The sequence below is a fragment of the Ovis aries genome, chromosome 11 (assembly GCF_016772045.2).
Source record: "Ovis aries strain OAR_USU_Benz2616 breed Rambouillet chromosome 11, ARS-UI_Ramb_v3.0, whole genome shotgun sequence".
Classification (NCBI taxonomy): domain Eukaryota; kingdom Metazoa; phylum Chordata; class Mammalia; order Artiodactyla; family Bovidae; genus Ovis; species Ovis aries.
The window spans coordinates 13,532,188-13,547,589 of NC_056064.1; the positions used below are offsets into that span (position 1 = coordinate 13,532,188).

At 42.6% G+C, this 15,402-nt stretch overlaps 1 protein-coding gene across 39 annotated transcripts in view; it reads right to left on the bottom strand.

Moving 5' to 3' along the window:
• The window catches only part of SYNRG (synergin gamma), an 88,087-nt gene that overhangs the window by 22,477 nt on the left and 50,208 nt on the right, over positions 1–15,402 (bottom strand). For 18 of the 39 annotated variants that reach the window (XM_042255386.2, XM_060395209.1, XM_060395207.1 and 15 more), the window contains 5 exons: positions 14,235–15,182; positions 5,260–5,853; positions 3,751–3,914; positions 2,683–2,736; positions 2,094–2,190 (listed from right to left, as the gene is read on the bottom strand). In XM_042255386.2, the coding sequence (XP_042111320.1) occupies positions 2,094–2,190; positions 2,683–2,736; positions 3,751–3,914; positions 5,260–5,853; positions 14,235–15,182 (1,857 nt within the window). The remainder of the gene's footprint in view (positions 1–2,093; positions 2,191–2,682; positions 2,737–3,750; positions 3,915–5,259; positions 5,854–14,234; positions 15,183–15,402) is intronic. The other 21 variants (XM_060395216.1, XM_060395215.1, XM_060395211.1 and 18 more) reach the window with 5 other exon arrangements.

A 15,402-nucleotide genomic window follows, 5' to 3' on the forward strand; every position in this document is an offset into this window, starting at 1 on the left:
CTTAAAAAAAGTTCTCCTGTGGGTAAAATGCTATCAAACAGCATTGCATACTATATAGAGAAATTGTTCATCGATAAAGAGTCCATCGGTAAAACAAACTTCATTGTCTTATTTTAAGAAATGGCCACAGCCACTCCAACCTTCAGCAACTACCACCCTGATCTGCCAGCAGCCATCAACATCAAGGCAAGAGCCTCCACCAGTAGCAAGATTATGACTTGCTAAAGACTCAGATAGATGATGGCTAGCCTTTTTTAATCAATATTTTTAATTTAAGTTTTTCTCAGACATTTTGCACACTTAATGGACTACAGTAATAAGGTAAACATAACTTTCCTATGAACTGGGAAACCAAAATATTCATGCAACTCGCTTCATTGAGCTATAAGCTTTACTGCAGTGGTCTGGAATCAAAACTTCAATGTCTCCCAGTGAAGTGAAAGTCGCTCAGTTGTGTCCAGTTCTTTGTAACCCCATGGACTTTACAATCTGTGGAATTCTCCAGGCCAGAATACTGGAGTGGGTAGCCATTCCCTTCTCCAGGGGAATCTTCCCAACCTAAGGATCAAACCCAGGTCTCCCACGTTACAGGTGGATTTTTTTACCAGCTGAGCCACAAGGGAAGCCCAAGATTCCGGGAGTGGGTAACCTGCCCCTTCTCCAGGAGATCTTCCTCACCCAGGAATCAAACTGGAGTCTCCTGCATTGCAGGCCAATTCTTTACTAACTCAGCTATCAGGGAAGCCCCAGTATCTCCCAGATCTGCCTATAATTAAGAAATATTTCACTCCTCTGAATGCCCAAGATTTACAAAGTCTGTGGCTTCATGTTGTCTTTTATACACTTAACAGGACACAGAATGGTTCTTTCCCTGTGGTCTCTGAATTACGGCTGAATTCTTCCAGCAAGGATGAGAGATGCCAAGGTCTCCAAAGACTAAGGATAGCTGCCAGGCATAACCCAACCCCTCCCCCAGCTTGTTCCATTCCTGGAAGAATGCCACGGGGTCTTCAGTGGTACACGCTCAGCCTACATACAGCACCGCGGCTTGTCCTTCCTTCCCCAGGGGAAGATTAGGAATTGCTGCCCACTCTGAGCCAAGTGAGGGGGCTTCTGAGTCAATCTTTCATACTAGGAAGCTACTAGAGGGAAAGATAGGCACCCCATGAGCTGGTGAGCATTTGTTTATGAGGCAGAATTATGCCTGTCTGAGCAGGAAAGAGGAACAAGAGCAGGAGGCAGGAACAAGGAGAGCTCACAGCGCTCAGCGCCTCTCACCCAGAGAGTACACGCAAGTGACCACTGTGCGCCCAGCGCTAGGCGAGGCGCTGGAAACCCAGCCGCAAGCACATCACACCCAAATCTCTCCCTTCTTGGAGGCGGATTTCAGTGGAGACAGACAGATAATAGACACAAATAACAGAAAGTAAAATATTTACGAGGGCTAGGGCTAGGGAGAAAATCAAGCAGGGAGACGGACAGCAAGTGACAGGGTGGGGAGAGGGAACACGGCTTTGAGTGAGAGGGGCGAAAAGACTTCACTTAGAAGGTGACATCTGAGTAAAGGTCTGAAGAAGATTAGGGCGAGACCAGTGCCTGTGGTTCTGGCTACAGGCAAACCCTGAGCAGGACAGGACCACAGAGAAGGACAGGGACTGAGATTTCACGTTAGACTGGGATGTGTGAGAGCTGAAGGTGGCCAGGAAGTTAAGGAATCTGGGAGGTTGGTAAGGAGTAGAAAGGCAGAATTCAACAGAGCATGGTAAGAACCGACTGGGGACCCAATAACTTAATTTTCTTTTTTAAACCAATGATTTAATGTTAATGCCTCATCTAGTTCAGAGTCTTTGATAAACCAGTAACATGTGATTTTACATTGTGTATAACAAGGACTGAGAAACCTGGCCACAGAGACCTTAAGTCAAATAGTTGTTTCTGGGTAGGATTTAAGTGTCTTATCTATAAAAGCAGAAGCTACTTAGTAAAGTCCTATGAGGCTTAGAGAGATCTAGATTAAACTACTTGACATAGGGACAACTGAACAGCCTCCAAAGCGTCATGATTTTGAAGAAGTATAATATGAAAGCACATACCTAATAAGTATTCCATCCCTTGAACTGACTGAATCACTTCTGTGCATACAGAGCTACTACTGATTCCATTTAAGGTATCATTGGCCTTCTTAATGACCTATAAAGAAATGAAATCACATCACCTTACATAATCAGGAAAAGTCATTACAAAGCAGTTTACTATTAGTAGAAAACCCAACGGAAAGCTGGAAGGTGTGAAAATGCATGACTGATTGATGTATGTAGATGACTGTGTTGAAATAAATCTGAGAATTTTGACATTGATGAACCAAGCCTCCGCTTTTTTGGAAGTGGAAAGACAAAGGTTCTCCAGCTTAAATATTATTTTAACTTGGGCAGAGATAACGATACCATTTTGTTACGCATTAAACTCAGTGACAGGAGAGGGCACTCTAAGCCAAGTGAGCGGGGTCTGCCGCAGTCGGTGGGGAAGAAGCCTCACTGAAGACGTGAGACTTTCCACCCAGGTCCTCCCAGTGCAAGGCCATCGAGGCAGAGCTCGCCCCGAGTCCCTCCAAAGCAATCAAGAAGGCGAGATGACGCAAGAGGCATGGGCAGGTGTGTGAACGCAGCCGAGTGAGAGACTCACCTCCAGAGCGCTCCCCAGACACCGCTGCCACTCGTACGCATACCGCTCATTCTCCTGAAAGTCACCGAAAGAGCTGGGTCAGGCGGGCAAGCCGGGGATCCCACCTGGGACTTCCTTCAGTTCAGAGTCCTGAAGACTTACTTTCATGTCTATGAAACTCACTAATCCAAGCGCAGTTGATCTTCTGAACCCACTAATGATGACTTTTATTGATAGCTCCTGATAACTATAACTTCTGAACACATGACTTGTGAATTGGAGGGAAATGGTTTTTAGTGGATTCCCTTCGCAAACGTTGCCTTATTTGTTCCATAAACAGTGGAAGCTTCTTTAAAGGTACGCACCATGTAGGTGTCTAGCACGAGAGCCAGGATCAAACCACAGCTTCCTGCTCCACAGTCAGGAAGCTGTGTGTGCGAGTGAGCGCACGTCTGACAGGACGGGGAGGAGGATGCTAAGAGTGTTGGCTGGAGGGGGCAGCAGCGTGGGACGAACATTAACCGTGAGGGGATCCAGCACATCTGTCCTCTCTCTTTTTTCCTTAAAGACTTTTTTCTTTAATGTGGGCCAATTTTTAAAGTAGCTACAATACTGCTTCTGATTTTTTCTTTCTGTTTTTTAATGTCTTGGTTTTTTGGCCATGAGGCATGTGGAATCTTAGCTCCTTGACCAGCAACTGAATCCATATATATCCCCTGCACTGGAAGGTGAAGTCCTAACCACTGGGCTTCCAGGGAAGTCCCCCATGCTCCCCACCCCCGCCCCTAGCACCGCCTTTTGAGGTTTTACCACTAAGATGATAAAGTCCACATGCTCAAAAAGAACTCCCTGAAGAAACACTTCCCTCCTTGTGAGGTCTCAGGAATAATTCCACTTTTAGGGTCACTAACTACTCTCAGTGATGTCCCATCTAGGAGGGAATCTTCATCCGGGGCTAAGGTCACCGTGCTCTCCCTTATTTAATGACACATCTCATGCCCGGTGCCTTGGGACGGTCTGCCCCCCGCTCCCCAGGTGACCGAGGCCAGCATTTTGTCTCAGGGCCCCGGGGATGCGGAGCCCGCTCACCTCCACCTCTCCCGTCAGGTCTTTGTACTTGTCGCGGATGACGGGCAGGGCAGGCTTCTCGCTCAGTGTGTTGGAACGGTCCCTGAAAGGCTGTTCCAAAGCCGGGGAAGGAGAAGAGCGGCTTATCTCTTTATCACCAAGGCTCAGGCTCCTCTTGTGTGATCCTGGGGGAGATGGATGGCACAAAGGTGCTGATTACTCAGCTTAATCCAAGCAGAGGCGCTTCCTTGCTCACACGACCCTCTTCTCTAGACGCTGGCATCAGGAGGTGGTCAGAATCACACTTCTCATTTGGCCTGCCTGGCAAGCGATACGTTGAACACTTTCCCTTGTTCTCTCATGCCTGAGTCCCCTGCCTGTAATTTTCTCCATTACGCTTCTTTAATCTGTCACAATACTTCCATAACTCTGAGTGCGGGATCACTGGAGTCTGGAGGACTAGGGTCTTTCTAAGTATCAGTGTGCAAGAGTGTGGCTGCTTTTCCAGTCATCACTTAGGGATTGGTACTGACTTCCTCTATCCTTCTCAATGAACAGAAATCAATGAGTCCTTCTGTCAGGGTGGGATTAAAACCAAAGGGGCAAACTCAAATGCCTTCAGAGAGCAGGCCGGCAAAGGAAATGACTGAAGCAGGTCAGCTGGAGAGGAACGTGGCGGGAACCATGACACAGGGCAGACCTCACATCATCTGCTGCAGGGGATGCTGCTGCTCCGCCCCAGGATACAGGGCAGACCTCACATCATCTGCTGCCGGGGATGGTGCTGCTCCACTCCATGACACAGGGCAGACCCCACATCATCTGCTGCCGGGGATGCTGCTGCTCCGCCCCATGACACAGGGCAGACCTCACATCATCTGCTGCAGAGGATGGTGCTGCTCCGCCCCATGACACAGGGCAGACCTCACATCCTCTGCTGCAGGGGATGATGCTGCTCCGCTCCAGCTCATCATCAAGAGGTGGGAACGCAGGCCTAGGGCTGCCAGATACTATGCCTTTCCAAGAAAAGCTAGAAATCCAGGTTGTGAGGTGTCATGGTTTTTATGCATCGGCAACTGCTTCACACACTAGAAATCCTTCAGCGTGGGTCAATCAAAACAGGTCTGTAGACCAGACCCAGATCCACAGGTACTACATGGCATCTCAGGATGAAAAGGCATACTCTGCAGCCAGGGATCAAGAGCAGAACTCACTGGCCCACAAGGGGGTCAAACCATTTCTCTGGCTCTTCTAACACAGCACACTTCTCCCCAAAACGAGCCAACAAACTGACCATGCGCTGCACTTAATTTTAACCCCCAAAGCTGTCATCTGATGAATACTGGTTTAATTTCAGTTCAGTCTCAGGGAAACCCTCTTTTATAGCCTGTTGTCACAGACTCTGATTTTAAACATTGGGAAATATATTTCCTGCTAACCCAGGGACCAACTTCTTATTCTAAGAAAGAACGAACACTTAAATGCAGTGGAAGAAACCAGGATGTAAAATCTGTGTTGAAAGCTACTCACCCTGAACAGAAAGGTCAAAGGTTGCTAGCTCATTTTTGATCATTTCTTCGCTTGATTTCATTTTGCCTTGTGAATTGGCCACTAAAAAGTCAAATTTGCTGATTTTGGGCTTCTCACTCTGAAACTCTCCGAAGTCATCTGTGCATTCCTTGGGGGTATCGTGAGAAGCACTGCTGGAGGCCGGGCTCAGGCACACAGCCTCTTGGCTCCGCTCGCCTACAGGCAGGTCTTGTCTGGTGAAATCCCTGAAGTCCCCGCTTTCATATTCCTTTGGCTCACTGGCCTGCGGGATCACGTCCTTAAAATTGGCGAAAGCTGGGAAAGTGGTCTCTGGAAGAGGATCCTCGCTGGCGAAGGTTGTGACTTTGGAGAGAGACGTCACGGTGAGGTTTTCGGAACTGCCGAACGAAGTCTCTTTCTTTTGAAGAACTGAGGCAGCTGCGGAGGCTCCGCTTCCTGCTGAGAGGACAAATGGGGACAGTTTTCTGCCCTGAGAGGCATCATCCCTGTCTGACCAGTCATAGCTCGTAAGTGTGCTCACTGCAAAATTGCTACTGTAGGTTCCAAAAGCAGCATATTTTAAGTCCTCTATATCTGAAAGGGAAATAAGACCCCACAATTAGAGGCAAGCTCACCATGTAGGCAAAATGCCCTAAACTCTGCAGAAGCAAAATGTCTAGCGTCTTTGATTAGTTCCATGCGATATTGGAATTGACTAAATTTAGAGCTTGTACTAAAATTAAAGGAGCTGGGCTGTAAAATCTGATCTTTAAAAACCCACATCAGCTTTGAGCTGGCATTTATATTTAGTAACAAAGAGTCCTTTTCTTCCGGTACGACAGTTCCTAAAAAAAAAAAGACAGGATGATATACATCCACCAATGTATATACTGTTTGATAGAAGGATAGGGTCATTTAATAAAATGTCTATTCACTTATAAACTTGAAAATGTATTTACAATATTCTCTGCCCCAAACAAGACTCTTACATTTTGACTTCATTGGAACATGTTCATTTACAACATGCTCATATGAAATGTATATGACATACTAATTAAAAATCGACTATCTTGAAACTAAACCAAAAAAAAATGTTATAGCTAACTTTTAACCAATTACTAGGTGTTTCTGTCTAGGCAAGGCCAAATATGAGATTTTAATTAAGTAGTTACTTACCCAGTTGTTATTTTGGTCACTATGGACGTCATACTGCTGTGATGGGAGTATGAGGGGGAAAAAAATCAATCTAAGCTACCTTTAGCCTCTAAACAAATAGAATCAAAGGTCTGGGTCCTCCTGGGCTCTTGTTTCTCTTTCAACTATGTGTAACCTCCTCATAAAAAAGGAAAAGAAAGAAACGCTGGGGAGGAAGACTCATTTTACACGCTTAATATATATTTAAATAATTTAAGAGGTGGCACCAAACAGCAAAAATAATATAGATTTTTAATTCAGACAGACCTGCCTTCAACTCCCAGCTGCGCCACCTACCACTTGTGTGACACTAGGTGAGCTATTTAATATCTCAACTTTGGCTTGCTTATATGTTAAAAAAAAAAAGAGCAGGCACTTTGACGGGCTGTGTTGTGCCACTAACGATAGTGTGTGTAAAGGGACCAGCCCCGAGTCTAATAAGCAGCACAGCAATTATTCTACAGCACAGTTGCCACCAGCCTCAAGGTGACATTTAGCTGCCTGCCTTAGGGCTTAAAACAGAATTGTTTCCAAGTAAAATGTGAAAAGTCAACCCCTCACTTTGGTGGTCTTAGTAGAGAAAATTTCTTGCCCATTTTCTTGAAGCCAGATCAGCTGGGGCTGAGTCATACTGGTGTGGAGAAGCCACATTCCAGCACCATGGTCCATTCAATCTGGCCAAGATGCATTTGGTCTCATTTTGGTCACTGTCTACCAGGTAAGAAAGCCAAATGCAAGACTCCCTCTCCGACAACCAAAAGCAGGGCTTACGAGGAAAATGCTCGAAAAGTTCTGTGACCGAGATTCTCATAATTCAGTTAAAAGGTGAGCCAACACTGGGTCTCCTCGTTTCTCTTACACAGCGATGCCGCCTGGTTTATGAGAGGGAAGCCATTCCTGACACTGCTCCCCTAATTGTGCACCCCAAGTTTCTCTCTCAATCCCATTAGGAAAAGGGCACTAACAATATAAACAGGAGGGGAAAAAAGAGACTCAGGGGAAAACATACAGTTCAGAATGAATGGAACAAGACTTTAGACAGAATGCCTTCTTAGTCTCCGGCTGTAGTGCTTGTTTTCCCCACTATTTAAAGGGATCAGAGGGCTCCCTGACTCGGATCAAGTGACATTCAATCAGAAGGCAGATTCAGGTAAACACAGGATGAGTGAGTCTGCGAAGGGTTCATTCAGAAGAATGTGTCACAACATAAACTTTTTATGATGAGATCCTACCAGAAAGCTCTTTGAAGAAGCTATGTTATGAACGGCTCCTAGAATCTCATCTACTAAATTGGTAGCAATTTTCATAGAGACCAAAGACAAATTTAATAAAACGTTAAGCTCTTGTTCAACCACAACTAAGTTGCTATGGTAATAAAAAAAAGATCCTTTTGTGCAATAGTGCAACAAGAAAACACAAGTTAAAAAAAAAAAAAAACCCAGAAATGACTGTAATATAATCAGGTAAAAGGCATTATAAACACTAAGGGAATACCTTAGTTGAAGAGCTTTCAAGTATTTTGTGTAATACTTTAGGTCTTTAACAAATCTTATTTTTACTATGAATGATAAACACAACATTTTGCCTTTTGGAACCACTCACAAAAGTGACCAAACTAAAGACTAAAATGGAAATATTCTGTATTCTAAAAAACAATGAAGAGTAATACAGGATATATGAAAGTTAAACCTCAAGGCTGATTTTTAAATTTTACTTTTGCTTATTTACTGGCTAGACAGTGTAAAAGAAAAAAGTTACTAAAGTGCAATTCATTTGGACACAAAAGGAAGTACTGCTATTATATAAGGAACATAAGAACACTGTATTCCTAAACCATAGCACTTTATAAGCAATATAAAAATGAGCTGTATTTCCTGGCATGGTGAATATCAGTAAACCATTTTTTTTTTTTTTTGGTGTGGTAAATCAGTTCACTAATCGTAGGTTAAACCAAGAAAATTCTTCATTTCCCACATTAACAGTTCTGTTTTCTAAGCAATCAAATGAGATGTATTATTGTATGTTGGTCTTAAAAATATTAAAGATTCTGTAAAACCCACAACATGAGTGATGGAAAAATAACATGGAATAACCCACATTTTATATTGTAACACTGAAGTTACTGGAGGTGAGTTTTCAATTTGACAGCTGAATTCTGAAGGAGAAAAAGGAAAAGAAAACAGAATGGATGCAATAAAAGGAATAGAGAGTCACCACTGCGTTTCCAGTTCCACTGGACAACTCGGGCTGTGCTGGATTGAACTGCAATTGCACACACATAATGCACCAAATCGTGTGCTTTAATACACTTATTTGTTTGCAACCAGCAATGTCCTGTTACCAAGCCAGAGGGATAAACTGCACAATCTGCTTTCCATCATGGGTCTCAAATCAAGACGTGGCTTTCCTGCTTACGCTGGCAAGTAACCCCATCAGTCTCTCCCATAACCTCTATTCAAATCCCATCTGAACGGATGTTGTACATGAGGACAAGGAATTTCTTGGAACAAAGAATGTGAGCTGCCACTACAGGACGCAGAAGGCCACACTGATTTCCATGGATCTTTCCTAAAGCTGTAAGCATGTGCCCAGGTGATTAAGAGTTACTAGCTTTTGAGAAAAGCATTTAGAAAAAGAAAAAAGAAAAGAGATACATGTGCAAATTCCACCAATCCTCAGTGTTCAACAGAGCAATAAAAATGTTCGTTGGGGTAAGGAATTTCCAATACTGATTTAGTCCAAACTCCGTTTTAGCAAAGCAAGTCATGAAATATTTATACACTTAAACTTCTGTCCATTTCTGGTCTTACTCTTCCTTCTGAGATCAGCCATGTTCACAGCCTCTGTTAACTGTAGAGCCTGGTTTGACTGTATTGTCTTAAGGATCAAACACCCAGACAGTGTTGTTAAAGAAACAGGAATGAAAGTGATCACAGTGTACGCATGACAGGCCATAAAATGCTGCTGTATAATCGCCTTCTGGTATTTTCTAACCTGCATAGAAACCTACCATTCTTCATTTGTACGGACCCTTGCAAATCTAAGGTTTAAGTGCCGTCAGGCTATCAGTAAGCACCTGCAGGTTTCTGGGTCAGTGTTTTAAGTTCAATTAAAAAAAAAAAAAAGTAATCCTCTGGATATTTTTAGTTGGAGGAGGCAGAAGGCCATGGAATAGTGCCAAGACATACAGTGGGGCATGGTCATCATTAAAAAATCTCATTAAAAAAACATTAAATGAGCACAGAAGATGGCAATTACAACTGGAGCCTTTTGGCCACGCAAGGGAGTGGGCAGTGCCCAGGAGAAAGAACCTCCTATGTATATCACCCCATATACAGTGACCCTATACAGCCAACATTTTCCAAAACAACTTATGAAAAGCATTCGACTGATGGAAAAACGAAGCTGGAAGCTCTTTAAAAATAAAATGAAAAAAAAAAAATGAAAAAATAAAAAATAAAAAATGAAAAAAAAATAAAAAATAAATAAATAAAATGGCTTGATTTTTTGAGTTACTTTAGGATTTAGCCCAGCTTCTTTGATACTGACAAAATTATCACTACTTTTAAAAATCAGTAGGGATTTTAATGAGAAACACACAGTGACTGTAAAATATAAATACATCAGAATAATTTCTCAGACACCGAGGCGTGAAGTCAGGCACTAACCACATCTCACTTTACTTGGCATGGGGGTAAACAAAATAGTATTTTTGGGTTCCTTCAAATCTTTATTGTGAGTTTATATTGTTATATGTATTATCAAAACTTCCTCCCTAAAAAGTAGTGTTACTTTTATTGAGTAATTGCTCAATTTTTGAATGTGATTATGTTTTATGCACAGTTATGTTCATTTTCTGCAGCCTGACTTTAAGGAGAAAGGAGTTGAAGCAGCCCCAGATGGACCACTCTACCACTAAACTCCACTGAGGAAAGAATTCCTTCACCAAAGCCAGAAGACTGGCACAAGAACATTCCAAAAGAAAGGCAACTGATATTATTGCTAGATAGAAGCTACACAAAATCTTTCTTCCAAATTAGTTAGCACAGATCATAATTAAAACATAATATGATTACACAAGGTTTTGCAAACCAAGTATTATTCAACTTGTTAAAGCATTATGCTCTGGAAAACACAATATTTTGAAGGGCAGACCCACATTTTCTTAGTCTCAATATGCAATCTCCAAACCCGCACCCTCCCCCCCAAAGGCAATCTCTCAGGAATTCTATTCAAAATCTTCACCTTCAATGGTTTAATTTCCTTTCTGACTCAAATTTTTAAAAGGAAGTGTCAAAATATACGAAAAAAAAAATTTAAACCATGGAAATAACTCCTTTTCCTCAAAGTTTCTCACTATTATTATACTCTAAAATGGTTAAAAAAAAAAAAAAAAGGCACCCAAATTTGGCTTACTCTTGTGGCTGACTTTCATGGGTCTTTCTAAAAAACAAATTCTTTTCTTAAAAATGCAGAGTTAAGAACTTGCCTCACAGACTAAGTTAAAAAAGACCAAAGGAAGGTGACTTGATAATACATTCTGAAGCTGGAAAGGTAATGCACCCTACAGTTAGAGGATGAAGTACTCAACTTCAAACTCAAATCAAATTCAGTCCTGGAGACTCCCTAGTATTAACAATGAGCACTTCCCATTGCAGAGATTATCTAAATTTGGTTCACGTATACTCTGTTCAGAAGTCCATCTCAACATCATTTGATAATTTAATTTATAGATACCTAGTTATTAACAGATGTGGCCCTCTTTCCCCAACACTAAACTGAGGTCTTTCCTTTCTCTCTCAGTTTAACTCCTAGTTGAGGCAGACTCCAAGATGTCTACAAAGCAATAAAATCGACTCAATTTTGTCACTAGAGGTAAGGAATAAAATTTCTAACATGTAACATAATGTAAGGTTTATACTTTTTAAATGTTTTAAGTTATATTTTAATCCAGTGCCATGTTAAACAGTTATATCAGTGGAATTATAAGAAAAGGCTAAAATGTACCAATACTTTCTTAGGAAAAAGGTGTTTGAGGAAACAAAATAAACAAAAAGGAAAAAACCCTCAAACCACAGGAGGGTTTAAATTTGATATGGACCAGGTATTTTCCTTTGGTCTAACCCTGGAGAAGTATAAATTACACACATCCCCACACTTTCAAAATATGCCAAAGAATTATTTATTAACGTAGGACTTACAGATCACAAAAGAGAGTGATACAGAAGAGCTGGAAAAAAAGTCATCAGAATAAGCATGCAGATCAGTATTTGCAGAGGAATATACCAAAGCAAGTTCGAAAAGGCACATTCACACAGAAAATGTCCCAATTGAAAAAAAAAAAAAAAAAGACATCAGAAAAGCAGCCAAAAAATAATAATAAGGCGCTGATTAAAATACAAAGATTTTCAAAGTCAAAGAAGAGCTACTTTACAGGTAGGTAAGTAGGTAGCTACAGAAGTCTTGCTAACCCTTTGACAGTGTCACAAAGAGGGTCAGCTCTTGCTGCCAACGAAACCAGATGATCTCAATGACTGCACATCAAGCTGCTTTAGTGCCGAGAGATTCAATTTAGTGGGGGGAGGGGGGGTGGGGGGGGGGGGGGGGGGGGGACAAAAGCAGCCTAGTTGAAATTATATGCAGCAAGGGCTCAAAGGGTTAAATGTAATAATACGCAGAGAAATCAGGCAATGTTATTAGTATTATCTACCTTCCATACAAAGAATCATAGCAGGAGTTAAAAGAGACAGTATCCCCTTCAGAGTTAAGTTAGGGTTTCCAAACAGGATTAAGGTCCAGAGATAAACTACTAGGTCTTATTCTCTCTTCATCGGCTCACTTCTTATTTCTCTGACAAAATGTACCTTTTAATCCACAATCTAAGAGAGCAAGAGCTACTGTGGTCAAGATGAGGAGAATGTAAAACCAAACTGCACTGGAGAGGCCTCTGTTGGTTACCTTCTCCAGTACAGTCACACAGCACTCTGCTCAAGAGTAATGCCGCTCATTGGTCAGACTTCAACCCCTTTTACAACCACTCTAAAGGGATACTGCTCCTTTCGGACAGGAGGTTTACAGATCAAAAGGAGAGAACAATCCGCTTTTAAGAATATCCTCAAATTGAAGAAATTTGGCTTGAACATTACAGGTTCCAAGCTGGGAATGTTCCAAACATACATAATAGGACATGAGCACAGAAGATTATTTTAACAAGTCCATCAGAACAAGCTCAGTCACGAAACCAATCTCCCCTCCCAAAATGGGAAAGAAAAAAAAAAAAAAGACATCCCAAGCCCAGATTAGACTCATCTCATAACGACATCTAGTTTGGCACTGTGAAAGAATAGAGACTCACCTTCAGAGTCCAAAAGGCTAGTGTAGAGGTTATGAGATTTTAAAATAAAAAGTCACTATTACTGTTCAGAAAACAGAGCGCTTTGCAACCGACTGCTGTAGCTTAAGCAGCTCATACAAAAAAGAAAAACAGAATCTCTCCAGCCAACAAAGAGCAGCAAAACAGAAAAAAGAAAAGAAACACGTCTGAAGAAAAGTACATTAAAAAAAGAAGTAGACGCTCAGGGCACAAGGTGCCCTGCAGACAGCCCACTGCACTTGGCAAAGGCCTCAGCAAAGAGCCCGTGAAACACAGCACTCCTCCAAGACCTTGCTCCCGATTCGGCACCCTGTTTAAGACCATTTCCAACATCTCAATAGCCAAAGGATGGATGTAATTTTGTTTTCTGACTTGACCAATTTGATGTATGCAAAAGCCGTCATACTTTACAACTTCTGCCTGAATCTGTAAACTTCGGAGTGTCTTATGAGTCTCTCTCTGGTTAAACAACAATGAACCCTTCACACATGTATGCATTTTTCTGGAATAATACAGTAATGCTATTTTTCATTATTAAAGGCCACAAAATAGGTGTATCTTTCTATATATATATATATATCAAAGAATGAAACCAAATAAAGACTAGGACACTTGGGAGTCTAGTTTTTCTGACAGGAAGCTAGACTAGAGAATCAACTGCTACATGTAAATCCACGTGGAATTTAAACAGGGTTCCCTTCTAAGACGTTCTCAAACGCTTTCTGAGGGAGTTAGTAGTTACCCTATTCTACCATCTACAGAGCTGTTACAATTTAATACTTCTAGTCATAGTGTTAGCACGGAAAACCTTACCTGAATTCCACTAACAACTGGCGCCTTTCTCCTTGCCAGACCCTGGCACGCAGGGCACCCATACACAAGTTCTTGCCCTCTTCTTCTCTTGTAGGGGTGTGGCAAACTGCAGTACCACTGGCTAGACATTTTTACTTACTTGGCCTAACATGAGTTGGTTTCTGCAAACCAAAAAGAAGCCTCTATGGGCAGCTGACAAACATACCCCAGAGAAGAAAAAAGGAGCAAACACGGACCTCACTCACAGAAACAGAGGGACATTACTGACACCACAAACGTCTTGATGAAGTTTCTGGCAATGTGTGGCTCGTTTAGCAGTGGACTTTGATGTGCCTCGAACACCAAGTTGGTGTCAGGTTTCCAACGTCAAACTATTTGAGCTAGCCAAGTTTCACTGTGTTCACAGTTACCACATATCCGAGGAGCCAGAGACTCAAAAGCAACACTGCTTTAAGGGGCCTGGCAATGAAGAGGTTAGTTATCAGCCATTCATGAAGGTTAGGAGCCAGAGCCTTCCTCTTCTGTAATGAACACCCACAGAACCACCTCGGACATCTGCGCCACCATCACCAGAGTAACCTCACCAATTCCTCACCTGCGGCAGGAGGGTGCTGGCCGCTAACAGTCGGTAAATCCAAAGAGCTATCAGACATGACATGCTTAAGCTCTCCTCCCACATCAGCCAGTTTCATGTCAAACTGAACAGAGAGCGCGTCTTCCGAGTCCTCCTTGCCGACGCTGCTGCCCCCAAGGGAAGGGAGATCGAGGGACTTCACCGAAGCAGAGTCTTCTTTGGTGTGTCTGAAAGCCACCGCTTTCTCTCCCAGGGATTTGTCCGAGTTCATGGAGGAAAATTTACTGGAGTGGAAGTCAGCAAAATCATCATCGCTCTTGCCAGAAGAAGTGCTGTCTTTCAGCTCTTCACCACCTAGCCCAGATCCCTCCAGAGAGAGCTGTTTGAAGACGTCATATTTCGTGGACGGAGCAGCAGAGTTCTGTCCACTCTTCCCTGCGATGCCTGTGCTGCTGGTTAGAGGACCGGGACTAGCTTCCTCTTTAAGGGCCTCGTATTTGTCATCTGCCTTTTGCTCTGATGAAACAGAACTATTACTGAAAGCCATAAAATCTGCAAAGTCATCCTGTTCCCCAACAGAGGCTGGACTAGAATATTCCCCGAAAAGGTTGAATTCTCCAAAATCATCAGCCAAGCTAGCAGTCTTAGTTGACACCGATACTGTACTGGGTGCCGCAGACCCTGCTGGCTGGGGTCGTGCGGAAACGGATTTTGATACGATGAATGCAGCTGAAAAGGACAATGGTTTCTCGCTGCTGCAAGTAACTGAGGAAAACATATCTAGATCTGCTAAGTTCAGAGGGTTTTTCACTTGTGTTTGCGGTTTCTGTTGGGTAGCTCCTGAGGGGAAGGTGGCTGGAAAAGGTTTGTCTTTTGCTGGTGGCTCTAGTGGTGAGATACTATCGGCGGTTTTAAAATCAGTGAAGCCATCGTCGGTCCCTGCAGATCTGAATTCTGCAAAGTTTTCTCCTGAAAGAAAAACACAACCAAATACAGAAGAATGCCAAGCTGAAAGGCACACGATGCAAAGCACGTTACAGAACAAGCGAATTACAGACGTTTGCCTCACAGGCGCCACATTATTTAACCACTAGGTTGATAATACCCTACACCATGTATCCCTTTTGTTTCCACACTGGAAGCTAGTGATAGGGAAATAAATGAAAATCAAACCGAACACATGTATCAC